The sequence below is a fragment of the Vipera berus genome (genome assembly GCF_964194415.1).
Source record: "Vipera berus genome assembly, chromosome: 1".
In the NCBI taxonomy this organism is placed as follows: Eukaryota; Metazoa; Chordata; class Lepidosauria; order Squamata; family Viperidae; genus Vipera; species Vipera berus.
Genome location: NC_138202.1, coordinates 187,388,624 through 187,406,457, shown reverse-complemented (window position 1 = coordinate 187,406,457; position 17,834 = coordinate 187,388,624). Strand labels below are relative to the sequence as shown.

Genomic DNA, 17,834 nt, shown 5'->3' with positions numbered 1-17,834 from the left:
TAACAAATGAGGCATTCAGGTCTGGGTGTTTGAGGTCAGGTTTAATGGTGAATAAACATTTAAGTCTTTCTAAAGCCTCTTGGCACTCCATGTTCCATTTAAGGGGTTGGCTTGGTTTGGGTTTCTCCTCTCCTCTTGTTTTTAGGAGGTTTATGATGTGGAGCACTAGTTGGGCAAAAGATGGGATGAATTGCCAAAAGAAATTGGCAAACCCAAGGAAACTTTGGTTCCCCATTCCAGTACTGCTCATACCTTTTCTGGGTCCATCTCCACCCCCTTGTGCGAAATGTGATACTCTAAATCAGGCGTCCTCACACTATGGCCTGCAGGCCAGATTCAGCCTGCCCTGTCTTTTTATCTGGTCAGCTGGGCGAATGTTGGTGATATAGTGCAGCGCAGGACTTGCGGGGGGGAGGGAACGAGCTAAAGTGGCACAGTGCAGGACTTGCCTTGAGAAAGTCCTCAGAAGTTGCAGGGGTGCTGGGGCTAGACAAAGGCCCCAGGATCGGCACTTCTAGAACACCTGGAAGAGTAAGGAGGAAGTGGTGGAGACAAGGGAGGCTATAAAAGCAGGCAGTTTTGGTGGGAGAGGGAGAAAGAAAGAAGATGCAGCCTTGGGAAGATGGTCACCCAGGACCCCAGGCCCTGTGCTGGCTCACCACCTCCTGTGCGGGTGCTGAGGCAGGTTCAGCTTCTTGCTAGTTTCACCTCTTCTGGCCCAGCCTCTTCACACTGCCTGCCAAAACTGGTCAGGCTGGGGACTGGGGGGCAGATGCCGACTCTCACTGTGCTCGTGGCGTTCCCTCCCCCAGAGCCCACAGACCCAGGTGGGCGAGGGCCAATTGCTAGTCACCTCTAGCCGATGGTGCCTTTCTTTATTCCTCTGGAGGGTGACTCCTCCCCAGCTGTGTTTCTTGCCTGTTTTTCTCCCTCCCTCATTGCAACTATCTTCCCACCACTCTGCTCTTAAGGCTGTATGGCTCTTGTCCAGGAATTTACAGTGGCCTTTCAAGCCATGGCCACCAACAGCACGAACACTGGGCGCACTGGCAACCTGTCCCATCCCCTTGTCCCTTCATGGGCACAGAGGGAGGAAGGAAGGAGATGGGAATGAGAAAGAGGGAGAAAAGAAGGAAGGAGATGAGAAGCAGGGAGGCAGGGAAGGAAGGAGGGGAGGGATTGAGGGAGAAAGGAAGGAAGGAAGGAGGGAAGGAAGGAGATTGGAATGAGAGGGAGGGAGGGTCTGAGGGAAGTCCTGCCTTAGTCCTGCCCTGCTGCCCTTTGGCCATCCCCTTACCCCCTCCTCCTGGTCTATCCTGGTGGTCTCCCATCCTATAGTTAAAGATGCTTTGGTTATAATCATTATTTTTTGCAAACTATAGTCCGCCCCCCCTAACAGTCTGAGGGACAATGAACTGGCCCCCTGTTTAAAAAGATTGAGGACCCCTGCTCTAAATAGTCAATTTTGTCTTTGTGGCATTCACACTTGAAGAGTTTTGCATATACTTGAGTGACATGGAGTTTTTTCACCACCGCCCTGATCAATGTCACATGTTCTTGCATAGTTTCAGTGTAGATTAGAATGTCATCTAGGTCAGTGATGGTGAATTTTTTTAGACAGCAAGTGCCCAAAAACCACCCTGCCCCCCTGCCTGCTCCACTCTGTTGCCTGCCCTGTTTCCCACCCTCTCCTGCTCTGCCCTGCTGCCCACCCACACCCACCCCGCCTGCCCACAGGGCCTCCTACTGCCTCCACAACCCACCACAGCAGTTCCCTCAGGCAACCCTGCAGTGCTATGGGGGCCACACCTTCTGCCTGTGCCCCGCAGCAGCATCTATGCATGATGGGGTGCAAGGGCAGAGTCTTGTCCCTGCTGCCCGGCTGCCATGTCCTTGGCTCTGCTGCTCCACATGGGCTGTGCCTGGGGATGGCTCTCCAGGGGGGCTGCTGGTGAGGAGGGGGCCGTGTGGGGAGGTGGGGCTGGGGCGACGGCACACATGCCCACAGAGAGGGATCTGAGTGGTGCCTCTGGCACACGTGCCATACGTTCGCCACCACTGATCTAGATTGTCTAGGATTTTATGTTGACATTGGATTGTTAAAGGTGGGAAATATTTTTACTGCTGTACAAATTCATAATGGGAGAAGTTTAATGTTAAATTATTGCATTTTTCCCTAAGTGTTTGAAAGTTAAACAAAATATTTACTAGTTTATTTGTTTATTATACCTTTATAAAAAAACAAATTGCTTTAATTAAAGGTTTCTACATATGTGTATCTTTATAGTGACAACCAATGTAAATGTGGATATTTGAAATCACAACACATAGAAGAGATGCAGATTAACCATAATGAGAAATGGAATTATAAAAAACATACTAAAGAATTCCCAACTGATGCTTTTGGAGACATTGAATTTGAAAATTTGGGTAAGATCGGAAAGGTAAGTTAATCACCTTCCTTTTTATTTTGTGTTTTCTTTTTATGTTAAGCTTTGAATGACACAATTTTAATTGATATTGGATTGAGTCTGTACACACCCAATGTAAACATAAGCAGCATTATTCATTCATTCATTCATTCATTCTGTAGCCACCCAAAGCGAAAAGCCAGCAGGGTACATTTTAACCTCCAAGGGGGGAATAATCCATAAGGCAGGGCTACAGCAGCTACTTCCCACCAGTCAACATTCTTTGATCTGCTTTGATCTGCAGCATGCCCAACCTGCTGAATCAGTTTGGACTGATAGAAACTCTTGAAAAAAATACAAAATACAATAAAATACTCTCTTGCAAAAATTACCAAGATTCTTGGAGATTTCTTTTTTCTCATTCTCTTTGAACCTCTCTAAATCACATGGTTTGCTTAGCAACAATTTTGCTGGAATCAGGTGGGTGCTAAATGAGGACAGACTGTATAATGAAAAAAAGGATACTTGAATGTCCATTTAAAATATGGTAGCATGAATTAATCTCATATTAGAACAGGTGTTAAACATTTATTTTTCCTTCCTATTAAGATGTTGCAAAGGGGCACAATGAAACTTGTGTGTGGATTAAGAACTTCTAGAACAAAATTATATATAAAAATATTGCATAACAAAGGGATTTTCATAACAGAAGTAAAGGACAGTGTAAATGGGAAGCCACTGATGAAATGAGATATATCTATTTTGGGGACTTCCGGTGGCGACGCGACGCTGAAGGCAGCCATTTCTAGGCTGTCCGCTCCGTGGCTTTGTAGAACCGCCGAAAACAGCGCCGATCAGCTGTTTCGGTGGTTCGGAAGCCCCCTCCTCGGGAGAAGAGGAGGCGGTGAGTACCCAGGTAGGGGTTGAGCTCTCCGGGGCTGTCTGAGCTTTAAGCTCGGGCGGCTGAAGGATTGAGCCCCCCCGAAGCCTGGGTTTGCTCCGGGCTGCGCAGCGTTTCTGCTCTGTGTTTTCAGGAGCAGAACAAAGCGTTAGCAACCACCCCTGCCAGCAGAAAGGATTTTGGAGTGCGAAGACGCAGGCAGAGCGATACAGGAGATCAAGGTGAAAGTGGATTTCTGTTCTTTAGTTCAATGGATTTTATAGACTCTGAAAGTGAAAGTGCGTAGCAAGTAAAAGTGGGGGAAGATGGCGGCTAAAACTTCCAAAGTTCTCAGGAGTGCGGGGGCTTCCCCAGTGCAACAGTCTTCGCTGCAAGCTTTACTGCCTCCTGCACCTGCTCCAGCATTGACAGTTAAAGATTTGCAGGATGCCTTGGAAAAGCACTCACAACAAATGGCAGATATTATAGATGAAAAGCTGGATGACAAGTTGCCAGAAAAATTATCTGAAGTTATGGAGGAGAAGTTTGCAGAAATGAGGGCGGACATTTTGCCTGCACTTCAAGGTATGGCTCTATGTATTGAACGTTTAGACGAAAGAGTGGAAGATCTTAGCCAAAATAATTCCAGATTAGAAGCAAAAATATTAGAGACTGAAAATGTGGTGGATAAAATTGACAGCGACTTGACCTTGGTCCAGTACCATGAGATGGAGTTTGCTATCAGGATCAGAGGCCTAAAAGAGAATCCTAAAGAAGATTTGAAGCAAATAGTCTCTGAAGCTTTGGAAGGGGTACTGGGACAGTCAGCAGCTGAAATTGTGGAAAACATAGACAAAATCTTTCGTGTGAACTCATGGATTGCAAGGCAAAGGAAGTTACCTAGAGATGTGGTTGTTTATTTCACAAAGAGAGCAATTAGGAATGAAGTCATCCAAGTTTCTTATAATACTAAGCTTGTGGTTGCTGAACAAGAAGTCTTGGTTCTAAAAGAGATCCCTCCAAGAATTTTAAGGAGAAGGAAAGAGTTTGCTTTTCTGGCACAGGAACTCAGGAGACGTGACATCAAGTTTAGATGGGAGATACCAGTGGGTATGGTGGTGATGCATGAAGGTACGAGATATCGTCTTATTACAGTGATGCAGGCACGTGATTTTTATAGCAATGTTTTAAAAGCAACCCTTTTACCACTTTTGGAATCTACAAAGAATGGCGAGGGAAAGCCTCAAGATACTGAAGAAACAATGCAGGCAGATGAGAAAGCTACAGGAGTGGATCAAATTACAGTTTCATCGGAAGATGTCAGAGACCAGAGGATGACGCGTGCTGCTTTGAGACGAGCGAGACGAGAGCAAGAACAGGACCAGCAGAAAGTTATGGAACCTCCAAAGCGTACCTATAGCGAAGCTGTGGGAGGGGCGCGGCCTAAGGAAGTTAAGGGACTTCTGGAAGACGTGCACCAGAAGCTTCGGGTCGCTAAGGATGGCGACTAAGTTTTTAACTTGGAATGTTAATGGCTTAAACTCTCCACAGAAGAGAAAGAAAATTTTTCAATATTTAAAACAATTTAAGACTGATGTCATTTGCTTGCAAGAAACACATATTAGGGCTATGGACCAAAAGTACTTATTGAACTCTAGATTGGGTACACAATTTATCGCTTCTGCAATGAATAAGAAGAATGGAGTGGTTATTTATGTCAAGAATACTATGACAGCGGAGTTAATAGAAGCAGACAAACAAGGAAGATATGTTATAATAGATCTGTTGTTAGAAGGCAAAAAAAAACGCTTCTGGTTGGACTGTATGCTCCTAATCAACAACAAGCTGATTTTTATGGTTCATTACACAGCAAGATCACCCAGTTGGATTATAAATCTTTTATTTTTATGGGAGATTGGAATGGCGTTTTGGATGTACAATTGGACAAGTGTAGTTCTTGTAGGCTTGCCTAAATCTTTTTTTGAGATGAAGGATGATTTGGAGTTGCGAGACATTTGGAGAGAAAGACACTTACAAGAAAAGGATTATACTTTTTTTCTGACAGACATCAATCTTTTTCCAGGATTGACTTTATATTAACGACTAATGACTTTTTTTCCAGGATCAAGAAGATAAAGATTTGTCCAAGAACTATGTCTGATCATAGCCCAGTCTGGTTAGAGATTGATAAGGACAATAGAGATAGGCGCTCCTGGCGTTTAAATGAGAACCTGTTTAGAAATCAGGGGAACGTGGAAGAATGTAAAAAACAGATGAAGGTCTTTTTTGAAACTAACATGAATAAGGGTACTTCTATGGACATGGTTTGGGATGCTAGCAAAGCTTATATGAGAGGGGTGTTAATATACATGAACAACAAATATAGACGTAATTTGGAATTTAGGAGGAAAGAATTGGAGAATGAAATTAGGGAAAAAGAAAAGGCCCTAATTTTGAATCCATCGGATGTGAAGATCAAAGAGGTTATTAATTTGTTAAGAGGACAGTTTGACAAGCTGATGGCTGATCAGGTGGCAACTAACCTACAGTTTGCTAGGCATAATACTTTTTGTAATGCCAATAAACCAGGTAGATGGTTAGCTTACATGTTAAGGAAGAAGCAAAGGGCTTCTAATATAGATAAAATAGAATATAAGGGTAAGGTTGTGTATCAACAGGATCGTATTAAGGAAGCTTTTGTGGACTTTTATTCTAAATTATACGCTAAAGATAAGATTAATGAAGCAGATATTGATACATATTTGAGGAATGCTAATATCCAGGCTCTTACACAAGAACAAAAGGAAGAGATTAATCAATTGATAACAGAGGAAGAAATTCTCTTAGCAATTAAACAATTGAAGGTGGATAAAGCGGCAGGTACGGATGGACTGACTGCGGTGTATTATAAAAACTTAAAATTGGAGATGATAAAGCCATTAAGAGAATTGTTTCAGTCAATTCAAAGGGGAGGCGGGGTGCCTCCGTCTTGGAGAACTGCTTTTATTTCTCTGATTCCAAAGGAAGATCAGGATGTCACTCAAGTAAGAAATTACAGACCAATATCACTTTTGAATACGGACTACAAGATATTTGCTAAGGTCTTAGCTAACAGATTGATGAGGGTATTGCAACAGATAATCCATGGTGATCAAACTGGGTTTATTAGTGGCAGACAAATGAAAAATAATGTGAGGCATATAGTAGACTTGTTGGAATTTTTGGAAAGGAACAACCAGATCCCTGCAGCGCTGATCTTTCTAGACGCCGAAAAAGCCTTTGATCAACTGGATTGGCAATTTTTGATGAAAGTATTAGATAAAATGAACTTTTGGGATAAACTTTTACAATCAATTAGGGCATTATATCAAAAACAAACAGCCCGAATAATAGTAAATAATAGTTTGACTGAAGTCTGTCATATTGAAAAGGGCACAAGGCAAGGGTGTCCGTTATCACCTTTATTATTTGTTTTAACGTTGGAGATATTGTTGATTAAAATATGGAATTCGGAAAAAATTAAGGGAATTCAAATAAGAGATCAGGATTACAGATTGAGGGCGTTTGCAGACGATCTGGTTGTTACCGTGACTCAGCCAGAAAATTCTGTTGTGGACCTGATGGAGATAATAATGCAATATGGGAAGGTTTCTGGATTTAAGGTTAATATACAAAAAACTAAAATATTGGCCAAAAATTTGACAGTATCGCAAAAGGCCCTTTTAGAAGGGTTAACTGGATTTGAGATTGTTAAAAGGGTTAAATATTTGGGGGTGTATTTGTCACCCTCAAATGGAAAGTTATATAAAAATAATTATGAAACGTTATGGGGAAAAATTCAAAAAGAATTGGAGGGCTGGAAAAAATTACAATTGTCTTTACTGGGAAGAATTGCAGCAGTGAAAATGAATGTTTTGCCAAAATTTTTATTTTTATTTCAAATGATACCTATTCTTAAAAAGGACTCAAATTTGGAGGAATGGCAAAAGGGTATCAATAAATTTGTATGGGCAGGGAAAAGGCCACGAGTTAAATTTAAGATTATGCAGGATACACGTGAAAGAGGTGGCCTTAAAATGCCCAGTTTTAAATTATATTATGAAGCTGCTGTGTTGTCAGCGATAAGTGACTGGATTAATTTAACACAAGGGAGATTATTAAATCTTGAAGGCCACGACTTGTTATTTGGTTGGCATGCATATTTATTGTATGACAAGAAGGTAGATAAAGTGTTTAAGGTGCATATTTTAAGACATGCTTTGTTGAGAGTTTGGAAAAAGTATAGACATAAGCTAAATTACAAGATACCTTTATGGGCAATACCGAAACACGCAATAGAAAACATAAATGTTGGGTTCAAACATGATGTGACTACATATAAGGAAATCTTAAGCTTGGAAAGGAACGTATGGTGTTTGAAGCCGTACAATTTTTTACGAGAAGAGAAGATTGTTCAAACTTGGTTTCAATATGGGCAATTACGGGCCAGGTGGAAAGAAGATCAGAAAATTGGTTTTTCAAAGACTGATGAAAATCTGGTAAAGCAAATTAGAAATCAGGGTCCAGCACATATCAAACGGATATATCTTGCATTGATAGAAATTGACTCAGAGACAGAACTTGTTAAAGATTGTATGATAAAGTGGGCTCAGAATATTCAAGAAGTTATCACAATGGACACTTGGGAAAAGATCTGGGTGAGGAACGTAAAATTTACGCAAGCTCAAAATTTAAGAGAGAACTTTTATAAAATGTTTTATAGGTGGCATTTAGATCCTAAAAAGCTTGCAAGTATGTATCCGAACTATCAACCTAAATGTTGGAGATGTGGTGGCGAAGACGCAACGTATTTTCATATATGGTGGACCTGTAAAAAGGTTAAAGCTTTTTGGATTAAAATTTGGTGGAATATGCAGAAGATATTTAAGCAAAGGATAAAGTTTTGTCCGCAATTGTTTTTATTGGGTATAATTACGGATACTACTGTTGTGGACACTAAGTTGATGTTGAACTTAATTACGGCAGCAAGACTTTTAGTAGGTCAATATTGGAAGAAGGAAGAACTGTCGACTATAGAAGAATGGACTTTAAAAGTTTCTGACCTGGCAGAAATGGCAAAGATATCGGCTTATTTGAAAGACCATTCGCAACAACGTTATACTACGGAGTGGAAAAAGTGGATTGATTACATCCAGAACAAATATGGGACCAAAAAGTTTCACTTAGCATTTGTATAAGTTTTGATGTGATAATAGTATTGCTTGTAGTCATTTTATATGAGCTAGAGTGCGATAGACCTAATAGTTTATTATTGCTAGCAAATGGTTGTTTATGCTTGCTTTTACTTTTATACCTTGTATTTAGCTCTGGGAAGTCGGGGATGGGGAGGGGGTAAGGGGAGGGGGGAGGGTTAGGAAGGGATGGGTAGTGGTGGGGGGGAGGGGTTGTTAAGGATAAAATGTATTGAAAAACTTTTCAATAAAAAAAAGAGATATATCTATTTTGCATGGATTGGGAACTTTTCCCATTGTAACAATTGTTTTTATTTCTTAGTACATTCGTCTGTCATGTGACACAGACTCTGAAACCCTCTACGATCTAATGACACAACACTGGCATCTAAAAACACCCAACCTCATCATCACTGTCACAGGTGGAACAAAAAATTTTGCTTTAAAGCCACGCATACGTAAAATTGTCAGTCGGTTGATTTATATTGCACAGTCCAAAGGTAAGGTTGGCCTTTTTTTCTTAAACTTGGCTTAGCAAAAAAGAAATAAGCTTTAATAGGTTAAATATGGAGCAGAAAAGGAGGTGGATCATATATGGAGTAAAAATAAACTGATTTTATTACATTATAAACTATTTCTGATTAAGCATGCTGAGGTTTCTTGCCTAGACTTTTATTAATTATCAAAATAAGTAAAATTAGCAGGATGCAAGTTACTGTTTTAAATATGTTATTTGTCTGCTTTGAGTTGTGAAATCCAGAATTAATATGTACACTGCCTGTCCAAGCAACAGAAGGAATTTATTTGCAAACAGTAAAATATTTAAAGGGTAAAGTTTAATTAATATATCCATGTCTGGTAGTTAAATGGAACATGTTTTACTAGAAAAATATTTCTGAATGGTTTTGCTGATAAAAATTGAGGGGTAATTAGAAGATGTTTTCATGTTTATTTTTTAATATCATCTAGATAATTTTTCCTTTATTTGTGTTCCCCATCTTCTTCATTTAATTTTTCATTCTATTTTTATTGATTGCTCTTTACTATTTTGCAGTGCCAAATTTTGCATCCTATCTGATATTAAATGGAATTTAATATAATTTAGTCTAAAATTATTTTTGCCTCAATAATAGCAGAAAGACTAAAGAAAATTTTGACCAAATTTATACATACAGACCAAAATTAAATAATTTAAGAATGATGCTTGACGTGTTAGAATACTATGAAATTCATCCAGGGAAACAGATGGCTTTAATATTTCTTGATGCACAGAAAGCGTTTGACAATGTAAACTGGCAATTTGTGTTTCAGCAACTAGCAGAAATGGATTTTGGAAAAAACTTTATAAATTTAATTAAAACAATTAATTGTAAAACAAACAACCAAAATAAATGTAAATGGAGATTTTACAGAAAACTTTAACATTAAAAAGGCACAAGAAAGGGATGCCCACTATCTCCATTATTATTTATACTAACACTGGAAATATTGAATAGAAACATTAGAGAAGATATAGAAATTAAAAGACTGGAAATAAAAGATGAAAAATACAAACTACAAGCATTTGCAGATGACTTATTTTTATATTGGAAGATCCACTTGAAACAAGCACTAAACTTATGGAGAAAACAGAAAAAATTTGAAAAGTGGCAGGGTTGAAAATAAACAGAGAAAAGACAAAAGTGCTAACAAAAAATCTAACAGAAAAACAAAAAAACCAACTAGCAAAAAAAACCACATCAAATCTCCAAATAGTTATTTGCTAAAACAAATAAAATTGGATTTGGAAAAGTGAAAAAACTTACAACTTTCAATGTTGGGGAGAATAGCAGCAGTGGAAATTAATATTTTACCAAAAATACTCTTTCTATTTCAAACGATTCTTGTAAGATTGGGAAAAGCCTTTTTTGATGAACTGAATATAACAATACTGAAATTTATATGGCTAGAATTAGACTGAAAATGCTACAAGAAGCAAAAGAAAGTGGAGGATTTGGATTGCCGGACTGGATGTTATACTACCAAGCAACTATTTTAACATGGATTAAAGAATGGATAATGCGTAGAGACCAAAGACTATTGTACCTAGAGGGACATGACCTACAAATTGGTTTGCATGCCTTTCTGTGGTATCGGAAGAATAAAATATGTAGATACTTTCAAAACTACTTTATAAGAAATGCACTTCTTTTAGAATGGGAAAAAATAAAAGTGAAAATTTACATCAAGATACCTGGATGGCTTTCAACAATGGAAGCTTTTGCTTACCCAAATTTAATTAATTATGACAAGGTTGTGACTTATAAAGATATCTTGGACAATGAAGGAAAATTGAAAGACAAGATTTACAAGAACAAGGTATTGATCTATCATGGTGGCCATATCTGCAAATCCAAACAATATATGAAAAAGATGTTAAAACAATGGGATTTTATAAAGAACAGACAGAATTTGACCAGATACTGTTAAAAACAGATGAAAAGTTGATTAAGAAACTCTATAAATCTGTTAAGCTTAAAAATAGAGAAAGAAGTAAAAGAAACAATGATAATATGGGCAAAGAACTTAGGATATAATATAGAATTAGAAAATTGGCAAAAGTTATGGGAAAGAAATGTTAAGTTAACTAAAGCAGTGACATATAAAGAAAGCTTATATAAAATGTTTTACAGATGGCATATGACATCAATGAGATTAGCAAAAATGTTTAAAAATATTTCAAACAAGTGTTGGAAATGTAAACAAAGACCAGGTACTTTTTACCATATCTTGTGGACATGCCCTAAAGCAAAAAGATTTTGACTCAAAATACATTTATGGTTGGAGAAAATGACTAAAAAACAAATAAACTTTAAGCTAGAATTATTCCTGTTAGGAATAATAGGAGCAAATTATGAGAAAGACTGTATATATTTAATTCTATACGTACTAACTGCAGCAAGAATTGTATTTCCCCAACATTGGAAAAATGAAAATTTACCAACTGAAGAAGAATTAATGAAGAAAATTTTAGAGTGTGCAGAAATAGATAGATTGACTTTAAAGATAAAAGAGAAAGAAAACTCAGTGTATTTTAGAACATGGGATAATTTTTATCAACGGCTAGAAAAATGAAAGGAGAAAGGAATGTGACATGTAACTTTGAATATATTTCAGCAAGAAGAAGACCATCGAATGATTAATTAACGTATTGTTTGTGATAATTAACTATTACTCATTGTTTTTTTTAAATACGTGAACCTAGAGATTATGCTGTTTGCTAAATATTGAGAATGTTATTTTAAAAAAAACCCTAACAACAACAACAACAACAACCCTAACCATACTGCTTTAAACCACTTTCTAAAACATACAGTTAGATTAGGATAGTTTACAGGTCTGGCTGGAAGCATATTTTTGGTATGATTCAATTAAAAGTATGACATAGGAGTAGTATGTTATGTGATTAAGTATATTATATATTTTCTTTGAAAAAGAATGTGCTTGTAGTGTATAGGACTTTCAATAATTTCAACACAAATCTTGCTGAAAGTAGATCTGAGCTTTTACTCCTACCTATTCCAAATAATTGCAAAGTAGAAAATAAAATGAAACTAGTCTGCATCTAAGGATATAGTGTACTGAAGCTCTCCTTTCTGTTTGAAACTACACAGAGCAATCTAAATTTTGTGGATGCTTTATTAGTTTTAAATTGCTGTGAATCCTTGCTAGATTGAGTGGCACATTCGTAAATGAATAAACAAATAATATGTTTGAATTGAAACAATGTGCAGGAGCCTGGATATTCACTGGTGGTACCCATTATGGACTGATGAAGTATATTGGAGAAGTAGTACGAGATAATACTATCAGTAGGAGCTCTGAAGAGAATGTGGTTGCTATTGGCATAGCTGCTTGGGGCATGATATCTAATCGTGAGAATCTTATCAGAAGCTGTGATACTGAGGTACTGAATTTGATTAACAATTAACATTCAAGATTATTTCAGTCCCAACATTACATATGGGGGGAGATTTACTCATTTAAATCTATTCTATTGCTTCACATCTACAGTGATACTTGAAACAAGATTGTAACATTATAGAGTGTATAGTTCTTGAAGCTTGAACAATTATAGATCTTGATTAATTATTAATGAAATGACTGAAAGAATATTGCAAACAATGTATCATTTACAAAACAATCGATCTGCAAACCATCTGGAAAGTCAAATTAGTCTTAGAAATGAATTGTGTAAATTGACAAAATAAGGAAAGGATAGAATAAAACAAAGATTATTGTTAGAACCCATTCCTATTTCATTTCTATCTATCTCTTCTGACCCCAAATCAAATCTCACCTTTCCCTAAGTTCTGCCATACTCACAAGAGGAGGAGGGATGTGCCCGCAGGGTTATTGCCTCTGCTTCCTCTATCTGCTACGATGTAACAATTTGCTTCCTGTGTTATCTCTCTCTCTGAACTTTATCTCCCTAAACTGTCAGCTAGAAGAAAGGAGGAAGTAAGGAATGTAATCTCAATGCCTGATTTATTTCTATGCTCTCAGATAGATAAAGAGCATTCAGTTTACTATAGAACTTGGAATAAATTTTATCAATGGCTAGAAAAACGAATTAGAGAGAAAGGAATGTGATATGCAATTTTGACTTTATTTTAGCAAGAATAATACTATGGATTGAAAAGTTAACATTGTTTATGATAATTAACTATACTTACTATTGTTATTAATCATTAGTTTTATTACTGTCACATATCTATCTATCTATCCAGACAATATGCTGTTTGCCAAATATTGAATGTTATTGGGGGGAAACCCAACCCTTAACCGTGGCCACAACCTCCCTTGTACCTTAACCCTAACCCCTACCCTTCCACTCCTTTCCTAACCATATAAAAACCAATAATATCTTTTCTTTTTTAAAAAGATGAATGGTTCCAGAAAAATAAACACGTGTGCATGATCAAGGATGGACTGCCATGGGTGGGGAAGAAGTTATATATACCAACCACCCAGAGGGTCACTTTCATACAGCTGTGCCATGTTACAAAATCAGCAGGGCATTTTGGATTTGTAAAAACACTACATTTAATTAAAAGGCAATTTTGGTGGCCATCCATGAAAAAGGAGATAGAAAGCTATGTGGTCACCTGCCCAACTTGCACAGCTGCTAAGAGGTTGCAAGGGAAATTGCCCAGACTGCTACAACCAGCAGTGAATCCCTTGGCCCCCTGGAAAGAAATATCCATGGATTTTATAGTGGAGTTACCAGAAAGCAATGGAAACACTGTCATCTGGTTGGTTACGGACCTGTTTTCAAAACAAGTGCACTTTATCCCTTGCCAAAAGGTCCCCACTGCAAAAGCTTTAGTGAAACTATTTGTGCAGCACATCTACAAACTGCATGGGGCACCCCAACACATCATACCATATAGGGGAGTGCAATTCACATCAGAGTTTTGGAAATAATTTTTATCCCTCTTAGGAACCACCCAGGGACTGTCATATAGTCATCACCCTCAGCCCAATGGTTCGATGGAACATTTGAACTCAGTACTTGAGCAATACTTAAAGTGCTTTATTAAACAAATTGGACGGACATACTACCTTTCACAGAAGTTGCTTACAATAACGCAGTCCACTCCAGCACAGGCTACACTCCCTTTCAAGTAGCCACCGGCCAAAGTTTCAACCCTATGCCAGAACTAACCCCAAACGAACTGGCAATCCCATCGCTGAAAGAATGGATAGCGCCGACCCTCCAGTTAGCACCCTTTTGCCCAGGGATGAGGGTGATCAGGCCCCTGAGCTTAGGCTGGTTTATTTTAACGCCAGATCCGTCGTTAACAAGGCTCCCCTCATCCAGGACTTGATTGAGGAGGAATGTGCGGATCTGGCGTGCATCACGGAGACTTGGTTGGGCTCCGAGAAAGGGGTGCCTCTGACCGAGTTATGCCCTCCAGGTTTCCATGTGCTACACCAGCCACGGGCTCAGGGCAGGGGTGGTGGGGTGGCGGTGGTTGTCCGGGAGACTTTATGCCTGCAGGAGACCACCATTGTCCAGATGGCCGGGAGTGAGTCCCTCCTCCTGAGATGTGGCCCTTCGGCTCAGTTGGGCTTGTTGCTCACATACCTGGTGCCCAGCTGTGTGGCAACAGCCCTGCCCGAGCTGCTTGACACCCTCTCAGGGTTGGCGGTGGAGTTCTCCAGGCTTATAGTTCTGGATGACTTCAACCTGCCTTCACTGGGAGGGTTGTCTGAGTTAACTCGGGAGTTCATGGCTTCCATGACGGCCATGGGCCTGACCCAAGTAATTCAGGGCCTGACTCATGTGGGGAGTCACACTCTCGACCTGGTTTTCCTGTCTGGACAGTGGTTGGATGATCTGGGTGGGGATTCACCAACCATTGTTCCCCTATCATGGTCAGATCATCATCTCCTGCAGCTGGTCTTCCGTTATGCCACACACCCCGCTGGGCTGCGGAACCGACCAGGTGGTTCCGCCCCAGGCGCCTAATGGACCTGGAACGGTTCCAGATGGCGCTTGGTTCTATACCCATCGCCCTCACCCACAGCCCAGTCGATGCCTTGGTGGATGCCTGGGAAAGGCACTTGACTGTGTTGTACCCTTGCGACCTCTGACCCAGCGCAGATCCCGCTGGGCTCCATGGTTTTCTGCAGAGCTCCGGGAGATGAAGCGTCGGAGACGGGGTCTAGAGAGCGGTTGGAGGTCCAACCGATCCGAATCTGACCGATTGCAGCTAAGAACCTTTATAAGGTCTTATCTTGCGGCGATGAGGACGGCGAAGTCTAATTACTTCGCTGCCCTCATCGCGTCCGCAGATAATCGCCAGGCCACCCTGTTTAGGGTGACTCATGCCCTCCTTAACCAGGAGGTGAGGGAGGATCCCTTACAGGGACGGGCCGAGGAGTTTAGTCACCATCTGACAGACAAAATCGCTCAGATCTGGGCCAGTCTGGACTCTGACTGGGTGGAGTCTGACGTGGAGGAATCGGACGGTCTTGAGCATGTTATCTGGACTGAGTTCGATCCTGTTTCCCCTGATGATGTGGACAGGATGATGGGGAGGCTGAGCTCCACCACCTGTTTGTTGGACCTTTGCCCCTCCTGGCTGGTTTATGCGGCCCGGGAGGAGACATGAGGCTGGTTCCAGGCAGTAATAAGTGCTTCTTTGAAGGAGGGCATCTTCCCCGCCGCCTTGAAGGAGGCGGTGGTGAGACCCCTCCTCAAAAAGCCTGTCCTGGACCCGGCTGTTTTAAATAATTATCGTCCAGTCTCCAACCTTCGCTTTTTGTCGAAGGTTGTTGAGAGTGTGGTGGCGCATCAGCTTCCTCTGTTCCTGGAGGAAGCTGATTATCTGGACCCGTACCAATTGGGTTTCAGGCCCGGACACAGCACGGAGATGGCATTGGTCGCGCTGGTGAATGATCTCTGGCGGGCTCGGGACAGGGGTTGTTCCTCTGTCCTAGTCCTATTAGATCTCTCAGCGGCTTTTGATACCATCGACCATGGTATCCTACTGCGGCGTCTCAGGGGGTTGGGAGTGGGAGGCACCATTTTACGGTGGTTCTCCTCCTACCTCCTGGGCCGCTTGCAGTCGGTGTTGACGGGAGGCCAGAGGTCCACCCCGAGGCCTCTCGTTTGTGGAGTTCCTCAGGGGTCGGTTCTCTCGCCCCTCCTGTTCAACATCTACATGAAGCTGCTGGGTGAAATCATTCATGGTTTCGGGGTGGGGTATCATCAGTACGCTGATGATACCCAACTTTTTCTTTCCACCCCGAACCAACCCAGCAATGCCCTCGCCGTGATGTCCCGTTGCCTGGAGGAGGTCCAGGTCTGGATGGGGAGAAACAGGCTTTGTCTCAATCCTGCCAAGACTGAGTGGCTGTGCATATTGGCATCTCGGGTTAACCAGACCATTCCACCTTTAACAATGGGGGGTGAGGTGTTACCCCCAATTGATAGGGCTCGCAACTTGGGCGTCCTCCTTGACTCCCGGCTCAATTTTGAAGACCATATAGGAGCCGTGACCAGGGGGGCTTTTGCCCAGGTTTGCCTGGTGCGCCAGTTGCGACCCTACCTGGACCAAGATGCCCTATGCACAGTCACTCATGCGCTCGTGACCTCCCGTTTAGACTACTGCAACACTCTCTACATGGGGCTGTCCTTGAGGACCACTCGGAGGCTTCAGCTGGTGCAGAATGCTGCTGCACGAGTTGTGATGGGGGTTTCCCGATACTCCCATGTAACACCTCTACTGCGCGAGCTGCATTGGCTCCCGGTTGCCCTCCGGGTGAGATTCAAGGTGCTGGTGATGACCTATAAAGCCCTAAGTGGCTTGGGTCCGGGATATCTGAGGGAACACCTGCTGCCAGCATCAAGTTCCCTTTGTCCAGTGCGCTCCCACAGGGAGGGTCTTCTCAGGGTGCCGCCGGTAAAAGATTGCCAGCGGATAACACCCAGGGGGAGGGCCTTCTCAGTGGGTGTGCCTGCCTTCTGGAGCCAGCTCCCCGTGGAGCTCAGGACTGCCCCCAACCTCTGTTCATTCCGCCGGGACCTGAAGACCTGGCTCTTCGAGCTCTCTGGCCCAGGCTGAGAATTTTAATTTTAATTTAATTGCGGTTTTTACATTTTCAGGGATTGATGTAATTTTTTAAATTCTTTTTAACTTTTGTATTTCTTGTTTTAAATACCCTGTAAACCACCCTGAGTCCTTCGGGAAAGGGCGGTATATAAATCAAAATAAATAAATAAATAAATAAATAAATAAATTACAAAGCACTTGGCCAGTGGTTAGGAAAGCCTTAGACGAAGCTAGACAAGCATACAAAGCACAAGCAGATAAAAGGAGAGTGAAACCTAAACCATTCACTGTAGGAGAAATAGTATATTTGTCTACAAAACACCTAAAATCCTTACAGCCCTGTAAAAAACTTGGTCCAAAATATATAGGACCTTTTCCAATTAAAAGAATCATAAACCCAGTAACAGTTGAATTAGAACTACCCAAGAACTTCAGGCAAATGCAGCCAATTTTTCAATGCAGCTTATTGAAATGAGAACAACAGTCGCCCTTACAGCCAAAAGTCCCCCACCACCACCTCCAACCATGGTTGAAGGAGAACAACACTTTGAGATAAAAGAAATCCTAGATTCTAGGAAGTATTATGGGGCAACCCAATACCTAGTAGCGTGGGAACACCTTCCCTCCTCACAGAACGAGTGGGTTCACAAATGTCACTTCAGAGCACCCAAACTGCTAAAGAAGTTTCATACAGAATATCCCAACAAAC

The 17,834-nt window shown here is 41.1% G+C and overlaps 1 protein-coding gene across 1 annotated transcript in view; it reads left to right on the top strand.

Moving 5' to 3' along the window:
* TRPM8 (transient receptor potential cation channel subfamily M member 8) overlaps positions 1 to 17,834 on the top strand; it is a gene marked incomplete at its 3' end in the record, with an annotated part of 276,625 nt that overhangs the window by 20,857 nt on the left and 237,934 nt on the right. Inside the window, exons 3-5 of the mRNA XM_081341953.1 lie at positions 2,288 to 2,444; positions 8,845 to 9,022; positions 12,296 to 12,468. Coding sequence (XP_081198079.1) covers positions 2,288 to 2,444; positions 8,845 to 9,022; positions 12,296 to 12,468 — 508 coding nt within the window. The remainder of the gene's footprint in view (positions 1 to 2,287; positions 2,445 to 8,844; positions 9,023 to 12,295; positions 12,469 to 17,834) is intronic.